Raw genomic sequence first — 15,722 nt, forward strand, 5'->3', positions numbered from 1 at the left:
CGCTCCGTTCCATTTGGTCACCTGTCGATGGCGTCATATCTCCTTTGTGCACGGGTCAGTGATGGGGTTGTCATGAATTAACTTTTTATCCAGTTTTAAGCTACATTTGTACAAAAACCTTTTTAGTGTAGTGAGCTGATGAGAAATTAGGTGAAATGACTGACAGGAAGAAAGTGCAGGAATACACACAATTAAGGCAGACAATGTGTCATATATGTTATGATTCTCCCCCAAAATTCAGATATTTCAGAAACATAAATACACAGTCAGCGATTCTTATTTCAAAACCTCAACGTTAAGATTCTCACTTGCGTGTTCAGTAAAAACTGACGTGTACAATAAGGGTTATGGTCAAACAAATGCATAACACACACACACACACACACACACACACACACACACACACACACACACATCCATTAACACTGAGAGCACAAACTGTTTAGCAGGTTTAAAAACATTATTGTTTGAGGGTATAATTAATGACTTCTGTCGCTCATTTTTTATTACTCAGATCTATATGTGACCACATTCATTCCTGACTTGCACAAACATACACACACTGGAACACACACACACACACACACCGAGACACACACACACACACACACACACACACACACACACACACACACACACACACACAGCCTCCAGGGATCTGACTCTGGCTGGGTTTCCTTGGCTTCCTCCTGCAATAACTCGGCAGCCGCTGGAGCCCTGTGACACAAACACAACAGCAGCAGCTCGGTGGTGAGTCGAGCCAGACGGGAAGGAAATTAGCCCAGCAGAGGCCGGACAGTCCCGTCACACAGCATGGAGGGAAAACTGCAGAGCTGATTGTTAAATTACGTCTCAATATTGAGCAACTAGATTAGAAACAGAGAGCTGCGTGGAAAAGCCTGTTGTGGCGTGGCAGAAAGTTGACAAAATCTGACTTATAAAATAAATGCATGGATGAACTAAAATTTTAAATAAAGAGAGTGAAGTCCTTCCAGCGTCTCCTACAGGCTGCAAGGTTCACTTTACCCTGCGATATTGAAGTGTTGGACTGAACAACATTGGATATTTCCAAAGCATTACCGGTACCAAGCCTTCATGAGCAGCTCTGGGCTGTGCAGTGATTTCGGTTTAGTGGCCGCAGTTGGAATTGCAGGTTATGTGATTCCCTCTTGCCCAAACACAAGCTATTAAAGTCAATGGGGTCAGCCCTATGTTCCCACATCCCAATGGTCCCACAGCCCTTTGTTCCCACATCCCAATGGTCCCACAGCCCTTTGTTCCCACATCCCAATGGTCCCACAGCCCTATGTTCCCACATCCCAATGGTCCCACAGCCCTATGTTCCCACATCCCAATGGTCCCACAGCCCTATGTTCCCACATCCCAATGGTCCCACAGCCCTATGTTCCCACATCCCAATGGTCCCACAGCCCTATGTTCCCACATCCCAATGGTCCCACAGTCCTATGTTCCCACAGCCCTATGGTCCCACAGCCCTATGTTCCCACATCCCAATGGTCCCACAGCCCTATGTTCCCACATCCCAATGGTCCCACAGCCCTATGTTCCCACATCCCAATGGTCCCACAGTCCTATGTTCCCACATCCCAATGGTCCCACAGCCCTATGGTCCCACATTTCTAAGATTTTTCTTAAAGTTAGGCCCTATGTTCCCACAGCCCTATGTTCCCACATTTCTAGGACATTTTCAAAATTAAGTATTGTGTTCCTACATTTCCTTTCAAGGGTTAGGGTTAGGGTGGGTTAGGGGTTAGGCGAACATAGGGCCTAATTTTGGAGAAAAGAATCGTACAAATGTTGGAACTGCTGGCCTAATTTTGAAAAAATTCTTAGAAATGTGGGAACATAGGCACACTCCCAAGTCAATAATAATCAAAATTCGTCGCTCTTTCGGCTAAAAAAATGGAAGAACATTTCGGTGTTTGGTCACGCAAATCAACTTTTACTGAAATGAATGAGCTGCCATCGAGAAACATTTAGTGATAGTGCTGGAAAGTTTGAATATCGTGTCGGCTCTATATGTATCCAGAAACTGTTTTATTTTGGAGGGTTACTTCCCTAGTCTAGTTTGATATTTGACTTCCTGTCTTTGTGATTGTTTCCCCTGTTCATCAGCCCTCGTGCCACCTGTTTCTCATTACGACCGTCGCTGCCTTGTCTATTTAGTCTGTGTGCTCTCTTTGTCTCGTGTCAGTTTGTTGTCGTACTCGGTGTCAATAAGTTCTGCCTGTTTTCTAGTATTTCATTTTTCCCCAGTTTTCTTTCTTTGTTTTTTGGAGTTGCTTGGCCTAAAATCTCCCTGCTATGTTCTCGTCTCTTCTGCGTTTGGGTTCCTAACCTCCAACTGTTGAATCCGTGACAAACATTCAAGTTCAAGTAAGTAAATTTAGGTTTTGCCTTGTGATGAATGTCTTTGCTTCTACTTGAGTTTTTTTTATTTTTTTATTTTACAAAATATGCAAACGTACAAGCAAGAGCATACAACTATACTTCCCAGAGGGGAAAACCCAACAAGTCCTCAAAACCATGCAACCATATAGGTCTTTATTCCTATCCTCTAATACGAACCATAGGAGTGTTTCAGATATTAGAGCCCCGGGGTGGCAGAAAATACAACCCATGGGAGTGTTTTTTCTGTCCTCATATCCATATCTAAATGCATCAGACGCTTTTAAACCGAGTTGTTAACATTGTAAAGCAGTTGCAGTTTTGTTAGGGTTGGGCAACAAAACTACTTAAAGGGTCTGTACTTGATATTCAGGAGAAACTGTGTTCTGGGATGGCCCCCGTAAGGCTTTCACAGGCCGAGGGAGTGTGCGTTATTACTCTACTATATCTTTACATAGCAAAAAGATGTGTACTGCTACATTAATGGTCTGAATATCGAGTTTGCGTTTAACCTGTACATTTCTTACGTTACTTCACTCGCAGAATGTGACTCGAAGGTTCTTGCCTGTTAAAGTTTGTTTAAAAAAAAAATAATTCCTGTTCACTTTTCTTTTCAAACAGGACGCGAACCCCCGGTCTCCTGGGTGAAAGTTAGGGTTGGGCATCGTTTGGAGTCCAATTGCGATTCTTCCTTTTGATTCCGGTTCTTATCGATTCATGATTCTTTGAGTGGTGGAGTTGAAACGGGTCACAACCTTATTTCACAAATAAGAGGAAAGTTTTATTTTAATTCAGTGGTGGCTTGCAGTTGTACTGGTCTTTTTCAATGTAAAATAAAGCCACACTGGAGCGCTGCTCCAAGGCTGATACACAACAAGCGCCTGGCCGCTTCGGAAACCAAAACTTGCGCATGTTAAATTGGGAAGCGATGATTGGATTTGAAACCAAATCCTCTGAACGATTCAATAAAGAAACAGCTCTTTATTTTTATTTAACATTTATTTATACTCAAAGGGCATTGAGGTTGAGGTGAGTTTACACAAAAACAGTTCCTATGACAAATAACCATAAGCAAAATTAAAAAAAATTGCAACTTAAAGAGCAGCGACTAAACACCAAATGTTTAAAAACAGTAGCAGATGGGAGTACCTTTAACCTCAGTTTGTTGCAGAGCGTTCCATGTGCTAGGGGCATTGAAGAAAAAGGCCGTTTTACCAAGACCCTAGCGCGCACAAGGGACCCTGAGAGTGAGCCAATTGTTCTATCTGGTTTGATAGAAACCAAGATTGCAATTGGGAGGAGATAGAGAGAGGAAGTTTAACACTAATGGCTTTAAAAACAAACAAGTGCCAGTGTTATCTGCGCCTCGAGGAAAGAGAAGACCAGCCAACATTACTATAGTGGTGTGTATTATAACTATCACCGGTGATAAATCTAAGGGCGGAATGGATAAACATTGTTTCAATGTAGATGTAGCTGCATGCCTATAGATTACATCACCATAGTCTAATACTGATACATTTTCTACAGTAATCGTCATTTTTTAAACGATTCCAAGTAGGAATCGGTTCTCGATGCCCAATCCTGGTGAAAGTCCAGTGTTTGTTTGATCCATCCACCACTTCAACTTCCCCCCCCCGCCCCGCCGCCCCATGTGTAGTTTGTTCAGGGCCAATCTCAGCCTGTTATGTCAGGGTTGGCTGGTACAAATAATAAGTGGCCAACTTGAGCGGTTGGTAGCCCAGAGGTTAGAGAGGAAGACTAGTCGGCCAAAGGTTGGTTTTGTGCCATACCTGGTGAGATGGTACAAATATTTAGCCCAATGACAGCTGGTCTGTCCCCATGTGTCCGCATTGAATAAGCTGAACTGTCTCACAGTACTGAGTAAGTTTATAACATTGTTTAAAGGTGCCGTAGGTAGGATTGCTAATATCCAGGACCAAAATATTCTACAACTAGTCCCTCCCCTCTTTCCACTAAAGCCCAAAACGGTCTCCGAAGCCCCTCCACTCACAAGGGAGAATGATTGCGTGTGCATGAGCAGTGATTGGGGAGTTAGGCACCTCCCCTGGCCCTGATTGGTGCATCTGAACAGGGAGCGGTGGATTTTTGCAAATCGCTCTACAGGCTGTAGGTGGTGCCAGAGGATCCAGATTATTATTATTTTTTAATGACCTGCTTTATGTAGTTCTACTGGAACATAGGGTCAGTTTCAGTAAATAGGACAGAAAGTTAGTTTTATAAGGCTTACCTACTGCAACTTTTAGGTTGCAATCCTTCCATTTCAATCACTGGCAGTAAATAAAGAAGGTTGTTATCATTTGTGGTTTGAAACATTTCCAAAACTGGGAGACAGATGACCTACGTCAACGCTGTCGCCTACAGAGCTACAAGGATCCATGCGATTGAGTTTCCCTGACATAATAATCCTACGACGTCACATATGATAGCATGTCATTGAGTGTTATGGATTGAGTTTTTGCGTCACGATGCTAATGACGCGACAGATCTTTTCTATACAAAGATTACTGAGACTCATGGACGAAACTTTTTGAATGAATGTGTTTTGAGTTGCAAACAGGAGACTGAACAGTCATTTAGAGAGCTATGAACGTCGATAAAGGCATAAACACAGGCCCAGCATTACCACAGATGAGTAGCGCAATTGAAATGTAAGTGAATATTGAACCAAAAGTACTTTTTCTAATCATCTTAATTAGGTGTTAGAAAGCATGCTTGGTGACTTTAATGTTTAAGGCAAACTAACAGTGTAAGCTGTACACATTATTTTAGTCAATTAATTGAACATGTTAAAAGTACAAGCACAAAGTAAAACTTATAAGCAATAATAAAAAAAGGGAAAAACAAACGGGATCCTCTGCAACAAATATGCAACTAAATTTGTAACACCACTTTATTTTTTATACATTATTCATAGATGGAAGAAATTCAATTTGCATCCATTAAGATAACATAGATGGAGAACAGACAACACAGTTTCTCTTAAAAAATAAAAATGTGCTGGAACCCATTTCCCACTGTGAGCGTGCAAAACTCCCAAAACCTCGCTGAACTTTTCAGTCTATTGATTCATCTCTCATAATGGAAAAATCAATTGTTGCCCACCAGCACTCGCTGACTGGAGGTCAACGAGAATGTGCAGCCAGCAGCAGAGTATTAGATTACAGTAGAATGCATCAGTGGAATAGTTTAGCTTTGCGCTGCCTGTAAGAGGAGGACCAGAAACTGAAATAAAACTCTATACATCTCATAATAAAGGGAGCTGACCATATATGTTAATCATTGACATAATGAATTAAAATGTATTATCGTGAACTTCCAGAGATCTGACTGACAGCATGAACAGTCTCACATGATGTCAACACTGAACAGCTCTTTTTTGTTATTGCACAAAAACTAACTGTAAATCACATATCTGGGCTGCCCCTGTTTTTTCTCAGGGGTGGAATAAATATTCACATCTTTTACTTAAGTGAAAAAGATGGAAATATGTTTTGTATAGTTTTAACTGCTTCATACTTTTGGATTGTTCAATCTATAGACTTCATTTAAGTTGATCATATGATGTGTATACAGCTGTCAGATAAATAGTGGAGAAGAAATGTAGGCCTGTACTCTGAATTGTGGTTGAGTAAAAATATAAAGTAGGGCTGGGTTAAAATAATCGATTCTGCAATTAAAATCGATCTATAATACAAATTATTAATGAATAAAATTCCCCAATTTTTTTGGGGGAACTCGAGTGAAGATAATGACCTCTTCTGAAGAGTCCATCATGTTTTTTTTTTTTTTTTAATCCTCCGTGTCCTCCTTGGCTACTAGCAACAGCGTGGAGGAGGGGTGGGGGGCGGTGCGCGATCACAGAAGGCTTGTATCATGTGGAAGCGCCGACAATTTTGTGATTAAAAGCTGTGATATTAGAGTAATTTTAACTTTATCTACACAAACCGCATGTCTACAGCTTCAGCAAAGTCTCAGGATGCTCAAAGTGAAGAGATTTCAGGAATATGGTTGACGCTTTTCGACTGGGAAGCACGGAAACAAGCAGTGTGCTGCCAATCGTTCTCTGAGATTCTATCTCTCCCAGGTGTCCCATGAGCCACACCTGCTGTATTCCAAACCATGACACAGCACTTTCCGCAGTCTCTTTCTCTGTCTGCATTTATATCTTAAAATGTTCCACATCTTTCATTCATTAAGAGTTTTATACAACTTGTAAAATATATCCATAGTTCATTCAAATTAAAAATTTGCAAAAACTTCCATACAATGTTTGTATTATTCAACTTTTTTTAAGACTTTCATATTAATTAGAACCATTTCCTCTTTTGCACATTTTCCTACAACTTCACCTTCTTACACATTGAAGCCAGCAACTCATTGTAGTGACAGCTAACACCTTAAAATATTCCACTTTTGTTTCATACATTTTTGGTGTTATTTAACATTTCATTGAAATGTATACTTATTTAAACCATTCCCACTTTTCCAACTATTCTTACTGCTTTACCTTCTTCTTACGCATTAAAGCCAGCAATCTAGTTTAGCTTTAGAAATTAACTTTAAGCATTCACAAGCATTTTCTGCAGGAAATGCATTTTCTAGTTGCCATTGTCAATTAATCTGTTGATTATTTTATCGATTAATTGATTAGTTGGGTGTTTAGAATGGGGAAAAAATGGTGTTTGTGACAGAGAAGAAACTACAACATATTCACATTTAACAAGTTGCCATCAGAGATGTTTTTTTTTTTTGATGATGATGATGATGATTTAAATCGATAAACAAAATAGTTGGGGATAAATGGAATAGTTGACTACCTAATCAAATAATCTCTGCAGCTCTACTTTCCACCATGCACAACTTTAATCTCAAACACCCACCTCCATCTCATCCCCTCCTCCCCCTGACAGACGTCACACCCACCCACCAATCGCTTCCTGTGTTTATCCTGCAGCTTTTATAAACCGGGACAACAGACAGAAGTCCCACACTGCATCAGTTAGTTTCTCGTGCGCTTCCACGCTGTAGGAGCACGCTTTAAATCTTCTAAACTATAGCCTATAGCATTGCATATCCATTTAAAGTCCAGCTCCCTGTTTCTTTTTGAGTTTCTCCAGGACTGTCCCACCATGCGTCTCCAGTTCGTCCTTTGCGTAATGGCCCTGCTCGTCTGCCCGTTTCTGAGCGCCGGGTCGCGGATAGCCAAACGCTTCGCCATCGGCTGCTCGGAGAAGTGCGACAAGTCCCAGTGCGCGCCGATCCCCGCCGACTGCTTGGCCGGAGACGTGCTGGATCGCTGCGACTGCTGCCCGGTGTGCGCGTCCGGGGAGGGCGAGCAGTGCGGCGGCACTGCAGACCGCGAGTGCGCAGAGGGGATGGAGTGTGTGGTGACCGACGGCGTGGAGGTGTCCGTCACCGTCAGGCGCAGGGGCAAGGACGGTGTGTGCGAGTGCTCCAGCCCCGAGCCGGTGTGCGGCAGTGACGGGGTCTCCTACCGGAACATCTGCGAGCTGAAGCGCGTCAGCAACCGGGCGATGAAGCTGCAGCAGCCGCCGGTGATTTTCATCCAGAGAGGATCCTGCGGGGAAGGTGTGTGTGTGTGTGTGTGTGTGTGTGTGTGTGTGTGTGTGTTCTCGTTTAACTACATTCGTGGGGTCCAAAAACCGGGAATACATTATACTTGTGGGGTCCCGACAGCTGGACCCCACAACTTTAAAGGGCTGTTTGAGGGTTAAGACTTGGTTTTAGGATTAGGGTTAGAATTAGGTTATGGTTAGGGTGAGGGTAAGGGTTAAGGTTAGGCATTTAGTTGTGATGGTTAAGGTTAGGCTAAGGGGCTAGGGAATGCATTATATCAATGACGGGTCCCCACTAAGATAGTGAAACTTGTGTGTGTGTGTGTGTGTGTGTGTGCGCGCGCGCGCTCAGTGGTGTAGTCTTGTGTATTGTAGTGGGTATACTGTACTGTGTATATATTGGCACCAATCTGCTTTTGGAAGGCTGGGGAGAGGGGGGGTATGGGTGTCCTCCCCCAAGGAAGTTTTGAGCATCAGCGACTTCATTTTCTGTATTAGGATACACTTTTAATGCACCAATATACGGTGGAAATACCTTTTATTTAGCCTATGTGAAGAAGAAAATAACAGACAATTCAAAATATATTAAAAATATAATGGAAAGTATGTTGTTGCGTGTCATTGGGCATTTTTAAGTGGGTATATGGAAATCCTGGAACTTTGTTAGTGGGTATACTGCGTATCATATCACAGACTACGTGTGTGTGTGTGTGCGTGTGTGTGTGTGTGTGCGCGTGCGTGTGTGTGTTCTGAACTTGGATGCCCTCAGCAGCAGTCCACACACAGACTGCACTTTCTCTTCCTCCTCTGTCTATCTTCCAAGGAATCCATTTTCAAATAGCCTAAGCCTAATTGACACATCCATACAGTAAACCACCTAAAGTGGACTTTTGTGACCACTGTCCTGTGTCACCACGACAACATGCTGCAAGAGTAGCCCAGGAAGCTATCGAGCACCACATGTATGGTTGCTATCTTTAGTAAACTTTTAGATGTGTGTATCTGAGGAACTTTTGCTTGTGCTAATGTTACGTGGCATTCTAGCCATCATCCTGTTAATGGCAGCGTTGGCCAAATGTTGGAGTCCTGCTTTAATGCTTCCCATCTCAGACCCCTGGGGGACCTCTGGGGTCTGTAGTCCACAGTGATGACGGCAGTTTCCTCTTTAACTAGTCAAGGGACATTTAATATTTTGGTAAGTTACAGCATCAGTGTACAGTATCTGACATGTATTACATTATTAGGAGCTGCTTTCTTCGTCCATCTTTGCCCTACCTCATTCTCTCTCTCTCTCTCTCTCTCTCTCTCTCTGGCATTTTTCCATTTCCTGATCAGTCAGATTTGCATCGGCGCCTCACACTGCACCAAAACTCTAAAAATGGGGTTGTTTTTCACTTCTCTCTCTCTTTCTCTCTCACACACACATGCACATGCATGCACGCACACACTTGAAGTTATCTTAACAAGGTCATAATGTCTTGAAATTAGGCCAGGAGGTCCTGAGTGCTGCAAAAACAAACCAGTGAGTGTGTATGTGAGAAAGCATATAAGGAGACACACACACACACACACACACACACACACACACACACACACACACACACACACACACACACACACACACACACACACACACACACACACACACACACACACACACACACACACACACACACTGTGGAGCTGCAGCTGTGCACACAATTTGCTGAGTAAAGTTGTGTTCGGACTCTTGGTCGAGTTCAACCAGGTCAAAGTCCCTCCTTTTTCTTTTTTTTTTTTCACCATATCTTCCTGTCATTTCAACAGCCTTTTTTCTTTGTTCTCCCCTCATCCTTGCCATCCTCTTCCTTCTTCTTTGTCTTCTTCCCCACATTCCCTCTCTTCCTTTCTCTCATCTTTTCTCCCTCCCTTTCTTCTTCTCCTCCCTCTAAATGGAAAAGAGAGATGAATACAGAGAAGAGTCTGGTTTGCTTCTCCTCTGTCCTAATTTCCATCCCTTCTTTCAGTGTCTTGCCACACTTTGCCTCCTCTCCAATCTTCTCTTCTTTGTTCTTCCAATATTATATTCCCCTCTTTCCAAATGTTCTCCTCCGATTCCCTTTTCCTCTTCTCCTCTTACATCCCCTTTTTCCTTCATCTGTGGAGCCAAGAGGGACGGAAGTTTAGCAAGTTATTCTTATAGGATTGGAACTTCTTGAGCTGAGGAAAGAAATCTGGAAGATGTCTCACACACACACACACCCAGATTTGAAAAAATCCTTTTATTTTTCTTTCATTATTTCTATTTCTTGTGTAGACCTGCATGCATTTTTTTTTTTTTACATTGACATGCCTAGATACAGCATCAACAAAACACGGTTGCACGGTGAGTCAACTCTTTCAGGGACCGGAGGAATGTGTCCCAGTTCAGGCTCGTCCACCTCCTAATGAGATTTCACAGACTGTCATTTGACTTTTGGGGATGTCATGTTTTAAACTGCAGTTTTGTGTGTTTTAAAATGAAAAAGCCTGCTGTTCAGCCAAGGTGTGGAACTAGTTAAAAAGCCAGTTTTGTGCAACTACAAATCACATATACACTCCATCACTGCTGATCATTTTACAAAGCACACAAAGCGTTTTTAGATTTGAGAGTTGCAGAGACCAACCTGGCTGCAAATATAGAGTCAATAACCAAATTAATCTGCTTCATTTATCTTTTATTAAAACTTCTTCTCATACTGTATTTTTCCCGTTATTTACAAACTGCACGAAAAGACCAAAATCAACTGCGTGTAAGTCTGTCTTGCAATGCTGTCTGACAGCCCCCAAGTCCATCGGTTCACTGTTGGTGCGTTTTAAAGGCCCGGACACACTGAGCCGATAATCGACCGTTGGACAGTGTGGTGAGGTCGGTGACTCAAGTCTGTTCGGTGTGTCCCGTGCTGTTGTCCGTCCGAGGGGCCGTCGGCGTTCATTTTGGCCAATTTGACACGTATAATCGGCGGGGCGGGAACTGCCGGCAGTCGGACTCAAATGAGCTGAGTGGTGGAGTGCTAACCCGGAAACGGGGAGCGGTATGAGCGGGACTAGACTCTCTCAAAATCTGAGGAAAATCTTTTAAATTGACCTTTGTCGATCTGAAATGAAGACAGATTCAGCAACTGCATTAAAATGTTTTCAGAAACACATTTCGGTGAACTATTTTAGTCCAATATGAGATCGTATTCTGAACGAGCCGCCATGACAGTCTGACTTTGAATTTCCGGAGAAAACAAATCCACGTGATGCGTTCGTCCAATCAGCTGCCAGTAAAAATTTTTGGGCGACAATACAGATTAGCGCCGCCTGCTGTAATGGAGACGTATTACGTCTCGTCTCGGAACACACAGAAGCGATGCCGACTGCCGACGGCAGCTGATTGCACGAGTGTCCGGTTTCTCCGGAAATTCAAAGCCAGACTGTATTCACGGAGTCCGTGTAGAACTGACCTTTTTGGACTTCAGTACCGACACCTGCAGTGTGTTTGAGGTCGGGGGTGTTTCTCCGTTCGTCTGACTGGCTCCTTTCAGTTCACTTCAAAGCTGCAGCAGCTGGCTCGCCACTAATCCTCTAGCCAAACACATCGCACACGCACACGCACACACACACACACACACACACACACACACACACACACACACACACACACATCAGTGTCTTGGAGGCGGCCGGCTGCAGCTGAGGCTGAAGTGAACATTCACAACAAACAGCTGCTCAGTCAGAAACTCTACAGCAGCACTGGAGGTGGTCCTCTAGAACAACTCATCCGTTTCCAGAGTTTAGTTGGGTTTATTGGTTTACACATAATACAAATAATACAGATTAATATACACATAATCAATTACAGATGTGATGGAGAGATGCAAAAAAACCATCACAGGGGCTTAATCTGGGCATTCTCCAATGCTTTATCCAATTAAAATAGACAAATAAAAAACTGAGAAGAAATAGAAAAGCCCATTGGGAAATCATTGCACAAACAAAAACAAACGTTTAACAACTTTCTTAAAATGTACAAGTGCAGACTGATCTCATGAAGTGGTGTATGTATGACACGCCAATTTGTGTTTATCAACGCCATTAGGCCTCCACTGACTTACATTACCTTGCGATTGCGTGTGAGTTTACGCCGTAGCGAGTAATATGAAAGGGTGAAAATCTGCGGAGGGAAAACATATTCACATTTAACAAGCTGCAATCAGAGATTTTTTAATAAAAAATGACTCAAACGATTATCAAAATAGTTGGTTGCTTGTAATTGGTGTTAAACTTGGCTGTTTAATGGCGCCTTAATGAGAAAAGAAAGATGTTGCAGCGCCGCTGGAGTGAAACCAAAATGGGGTTAGTAAGGGGGCAGCAGAGGTTACACATGGACCAATACCATTGTCTCAGTACACATCCTAACATCCCCCACCACTGCTATCTCTCTGTATATTTTGATGCTCTGAGTCATTTCCTTCCTTTTATAAGCCTCCGTGGGAGCGGCAGACCATTTGCAGCTGCTCTCACATCTACACTTCATACACTGTACTCCACATCTGGATTTGGTTTAAAACAACAGCTACAGTTTGGGTCCTATCACATGTGAGTGATGCAGTTCACTGACCGTGTGTTTCCCCCCCTTCAGGTCAGGAGAACCCTGACAGTCTTCGTCACAAGTACAACTTCATCGCTGACGTGGTGGAGAAGATTGCACCTGCTGTCGTTCATATCGAACTGTTCCGCAAGTAAGAAAAAAAACTGCCTAACAGTACTAACAATGAGGACTTAAAGTGCTCATATTATGCTCATTTTCAGGTTCATAATTGTATTCAGAGGTTATATCAGAATAGGTTTACATAGTTTAATTTTCAAAAAACACCATATTTTTGTTGTACTGCACATTGCTCCTCTTTTCACCCTGTGTGTTGAGCTCTCTGTTTTAGCTACAGAGTGAGACATCTCACTTCTGTTCCATCTTTGTTGGGAGTCGCACATGTGCAATACCTAGGTAAGGACTACTAGCCAGTCAGAAGCAGAGTATGAGGGCGTGCCTTGACAGTACCTAGGTAAGGACTACTAGCCAGTCAGAAGCAGAGTATAAGGGCGTGCCTTGACAGTACCTAGGTAAGGACTACTAGCCAGTCAGAAGTAAAGGCTGGACTACAATAGAGCTGTTTGGAGCAGTTTGCAAACAGTGTTTTCTGTTGGAGATGAAAAGTCCCTTTGGGGAGGACTTTGGGCTTTTTCACTTTGTAAACCTATAACATGCACAAAAGATATAGAACATAAAGGAAAGGGATAAAAGCCAAAAAGCATAATATAAGCACTTTAAGTTCCAGCCATTGGCTAAACGAATGTCATTTTAATGTCACTAGCATCTGACGATTCCTGGTGGTCAAATATTGACATTTAAAAAATGAATTCCACTCATGGTCCCCTGGCAGATCCCAGTCCTTTGACTTTGGTGATCCCCTGACCTTTTCTGTAGCGCCCCCATGAGGTTCACATTTGTGTTTAGGAATGAAATATTAAATGGATTGCCATGAAACTTGTTACAGACACCCATGTCCTCCTCAGGATTAATTGTAATAGTTTTGGTAATCGCCTGAGTTTCCATTTTAGCCTCATTCTCAGGTCAAAGTATTCAACACTTTAGTTTATGGCCAAATACCTGCACAGTAACAACATTCTCATCCATTAGGTGTGTACTCTGTATGTAGCACTAAATAGCAAACGTTATAGCTGCTAGCGTGTCGATAAACCTAATCTTGGTTGTCCATGTTTACAGTCAAATCCCACCTGCAGTTAAACCTAGTATATTACTAATGTAGTTTAGTGAAGCAAGAGTTTAGAAGGAATGCATATTTTGTTTTGAGTAAATTTATGGGATTGACTTATTATTATGGTTTAAGGTTAGTGGTCAGGGGTTTAGGTTAGGGTTCATGTTGTTTGATGTTATAAGTCAGAGACATGCTCCGCCTCTTCCTCTTTCTGCTCAGGATGATATTTTCCAAGCGGGAGGTGGCGGTCGCCAGCGGCTCTGGCTTTGTTGTGTCAGAGGACGGGCTCATCGTCACCAACGCCCACGTGGTGGCCAACAAGCACCGAGTCAAGGTATGCAAAGCACTCGTACGACTTTTACAAACATTTGGTTTTCGTGATAGATTGTATGTTCACGGGCTACCAGAAATAATGTATTGTTTTCCAAACCTACTCTGCATTCTGCCGGAAGTCCCTCATTTCGGCCGGATGTCCGTTACTCTCCACTTTCTTTGTGTTGGCGTTCTAAACTCCGGTGGATTTATGAGGACTAAGGTTAACCACGCGACAACTTTTGAACGTACACATGTTGCACCAAAACAAGTTCCTCCCCGAGGCTCAGACCTGCCAACCTTGAAAAACCCTTTTGTGAGCAGCAACTTACTGATTTATTGTCGAAGTTCTGGTTCATGAACACGGCGGCACGCACACGGAAAAAATGTGCCATTAAATGTCAAACCTGTATATATTTTAAACCCTAGAAAATAATTATGTTCAAGTAGGCTACTTGAATTAAATAAAACATTTTATTTAAATTATCGGTCATATTTAATACAATTAATTGGATCATAATATAATCCAATAAAATAAAATATATTACACTGCATAATGAGCACTTTTACTTTTGGTACTTTAAGTATATTTTGATAATACTTTTGTACTATTACATAGGGAAGATGTTGAATGCAGGACATGTAACTGACAAGTAATTTGTAACTCTACAACACTGTTTTTTCTACTTTTACTGCAATACATGATGAGAGGAAGTCTTCCACCTCTGGAAATCACCAACAACAGTCGTGCATGAACACCTGCAGCTGTGTTTAACACTGAAAACACACCGCTCAGTTCAGCGTTACCTGCAGCTCTGCTACAGTAGCAGCTAACCGCTAACGTTACCTGCCGGTCCCATCGTCTCTAAACAGTCCGCTCACAGTGAAGTCCTGCACGGATCAACAGACGTTAGAGTCCGGCGGCTGCTCGCTCTGTTTGTTACGCACACCGGGCAGATTGATGCGCTCACAGAGCCAATCTTTGCAGACGTTACCGCTCGGTGTTTGGCTAGCTAATAAGCCGTTAGCCTGTTAGCGCCGAGCGGCCATCCAAGGTCCGACAGACACCGACACATTCCGCACATCCTCCGCTCAGTTTAACCACTAACCCCCCGGTACCTCTCAGTCCTCCGTTAGCCTACATTAGTAACAGTTAATTTTGTTACGGTATGAACTTAATCATAGGAAAGGCAAAACAATATATAAGACCTTTGTAACGAAATCCAAGACTTTATAAATGCAAGGTTTTATTAATAATGATATAAATAAATAATATTTCTCCAAAGTTGACAGGTAGGCTACGTAAATTAATAAATTTCACCTTTCTACATCAAATCCGTTTACCTTTGTAAGCACAGTCCTCCTTTGGGGAAAACCATAGATATATGGGGGAAGCCAACCAAACTAAACGGGAATGAGGGAGGAATGAATAACACTAGTAGCCGATATCCCATTGACATATATATAAGCGATATCCCCGCTTGACATTAGAGGAAGTGACCGAACTCTTCTTCTTTAGTTTTTTTTTCCAGCATGCTCGTGGCTGCTACGCTGTTTTAGCTTATATATATGTCACTGTGTTTTAGCCATAAGTTTTGCTGCCTACTGTCATCAAGAGTTA

At 42.6% G+C, this 15,722-nt stretch overlaps 1 protein-coding gene and 1 long non-coding RNA gene across 2 annotated transcripts in view; one reads left to right on the forward strand and one right to left on the reverse strand.

Moving 5' to 3' along the window:
* The first annotated feature begins 7,362 nt into the window (after positions 1–7,362).
* Positions 7,363–15,722, forward strand: part of htra1b (HtrA serine peptidase 1b) — a 33,935-nt gene continuing 25,575 nt past the window's right edge. Inside the window, exons 1-3 of the mRNA XM_028567560.1 lie at positions 7,363–8,022; positions 12,655–12,754; positions 14,009–14,123. Coding sequence (XP_028423361.1) covers positions 7,563–8,022; positions 12,655–12,754; positions 14,009–14,123 — 675 coding nt within the window. The 5' untranslated portion in view covers positions 7,363–7,562. The remainder of the gene's footprint in view (positions 8,023–12,654; positions 12,755–14,008; positions 14,124–15,722) is intronic.
* LOC114547976 (uncharacterized) lies at positions 9,651–15,643 on the reverse strand. The gene is made up of 4 exons (XR_003691300.1): positions 15,446–15,643; positions 12,133–12,186; positions 11,477–11,597; positions 9,651–10,146 (listed from the first exon to the last, which is right to left on the reverse strand). It is a non-coding gene; the product is annotated as an uncharacterized LOC114547976 (long non-coding RNA).

This window comes from Perca flavescens, chromosome 21 (genome assembly GCF_004354835.1).
Source record: "Perca flavescens isolate YP-PL-M2 chromosome 21, PFLA_1.0, whole genome shotgun sequence".
Classification (NCBI taxonomy): domain Eukaryota; kingdom Metazoa; phylum Chordata; class Actinopteri; order Perciformes; family Percidae; genus Perca; species Perca flavescens.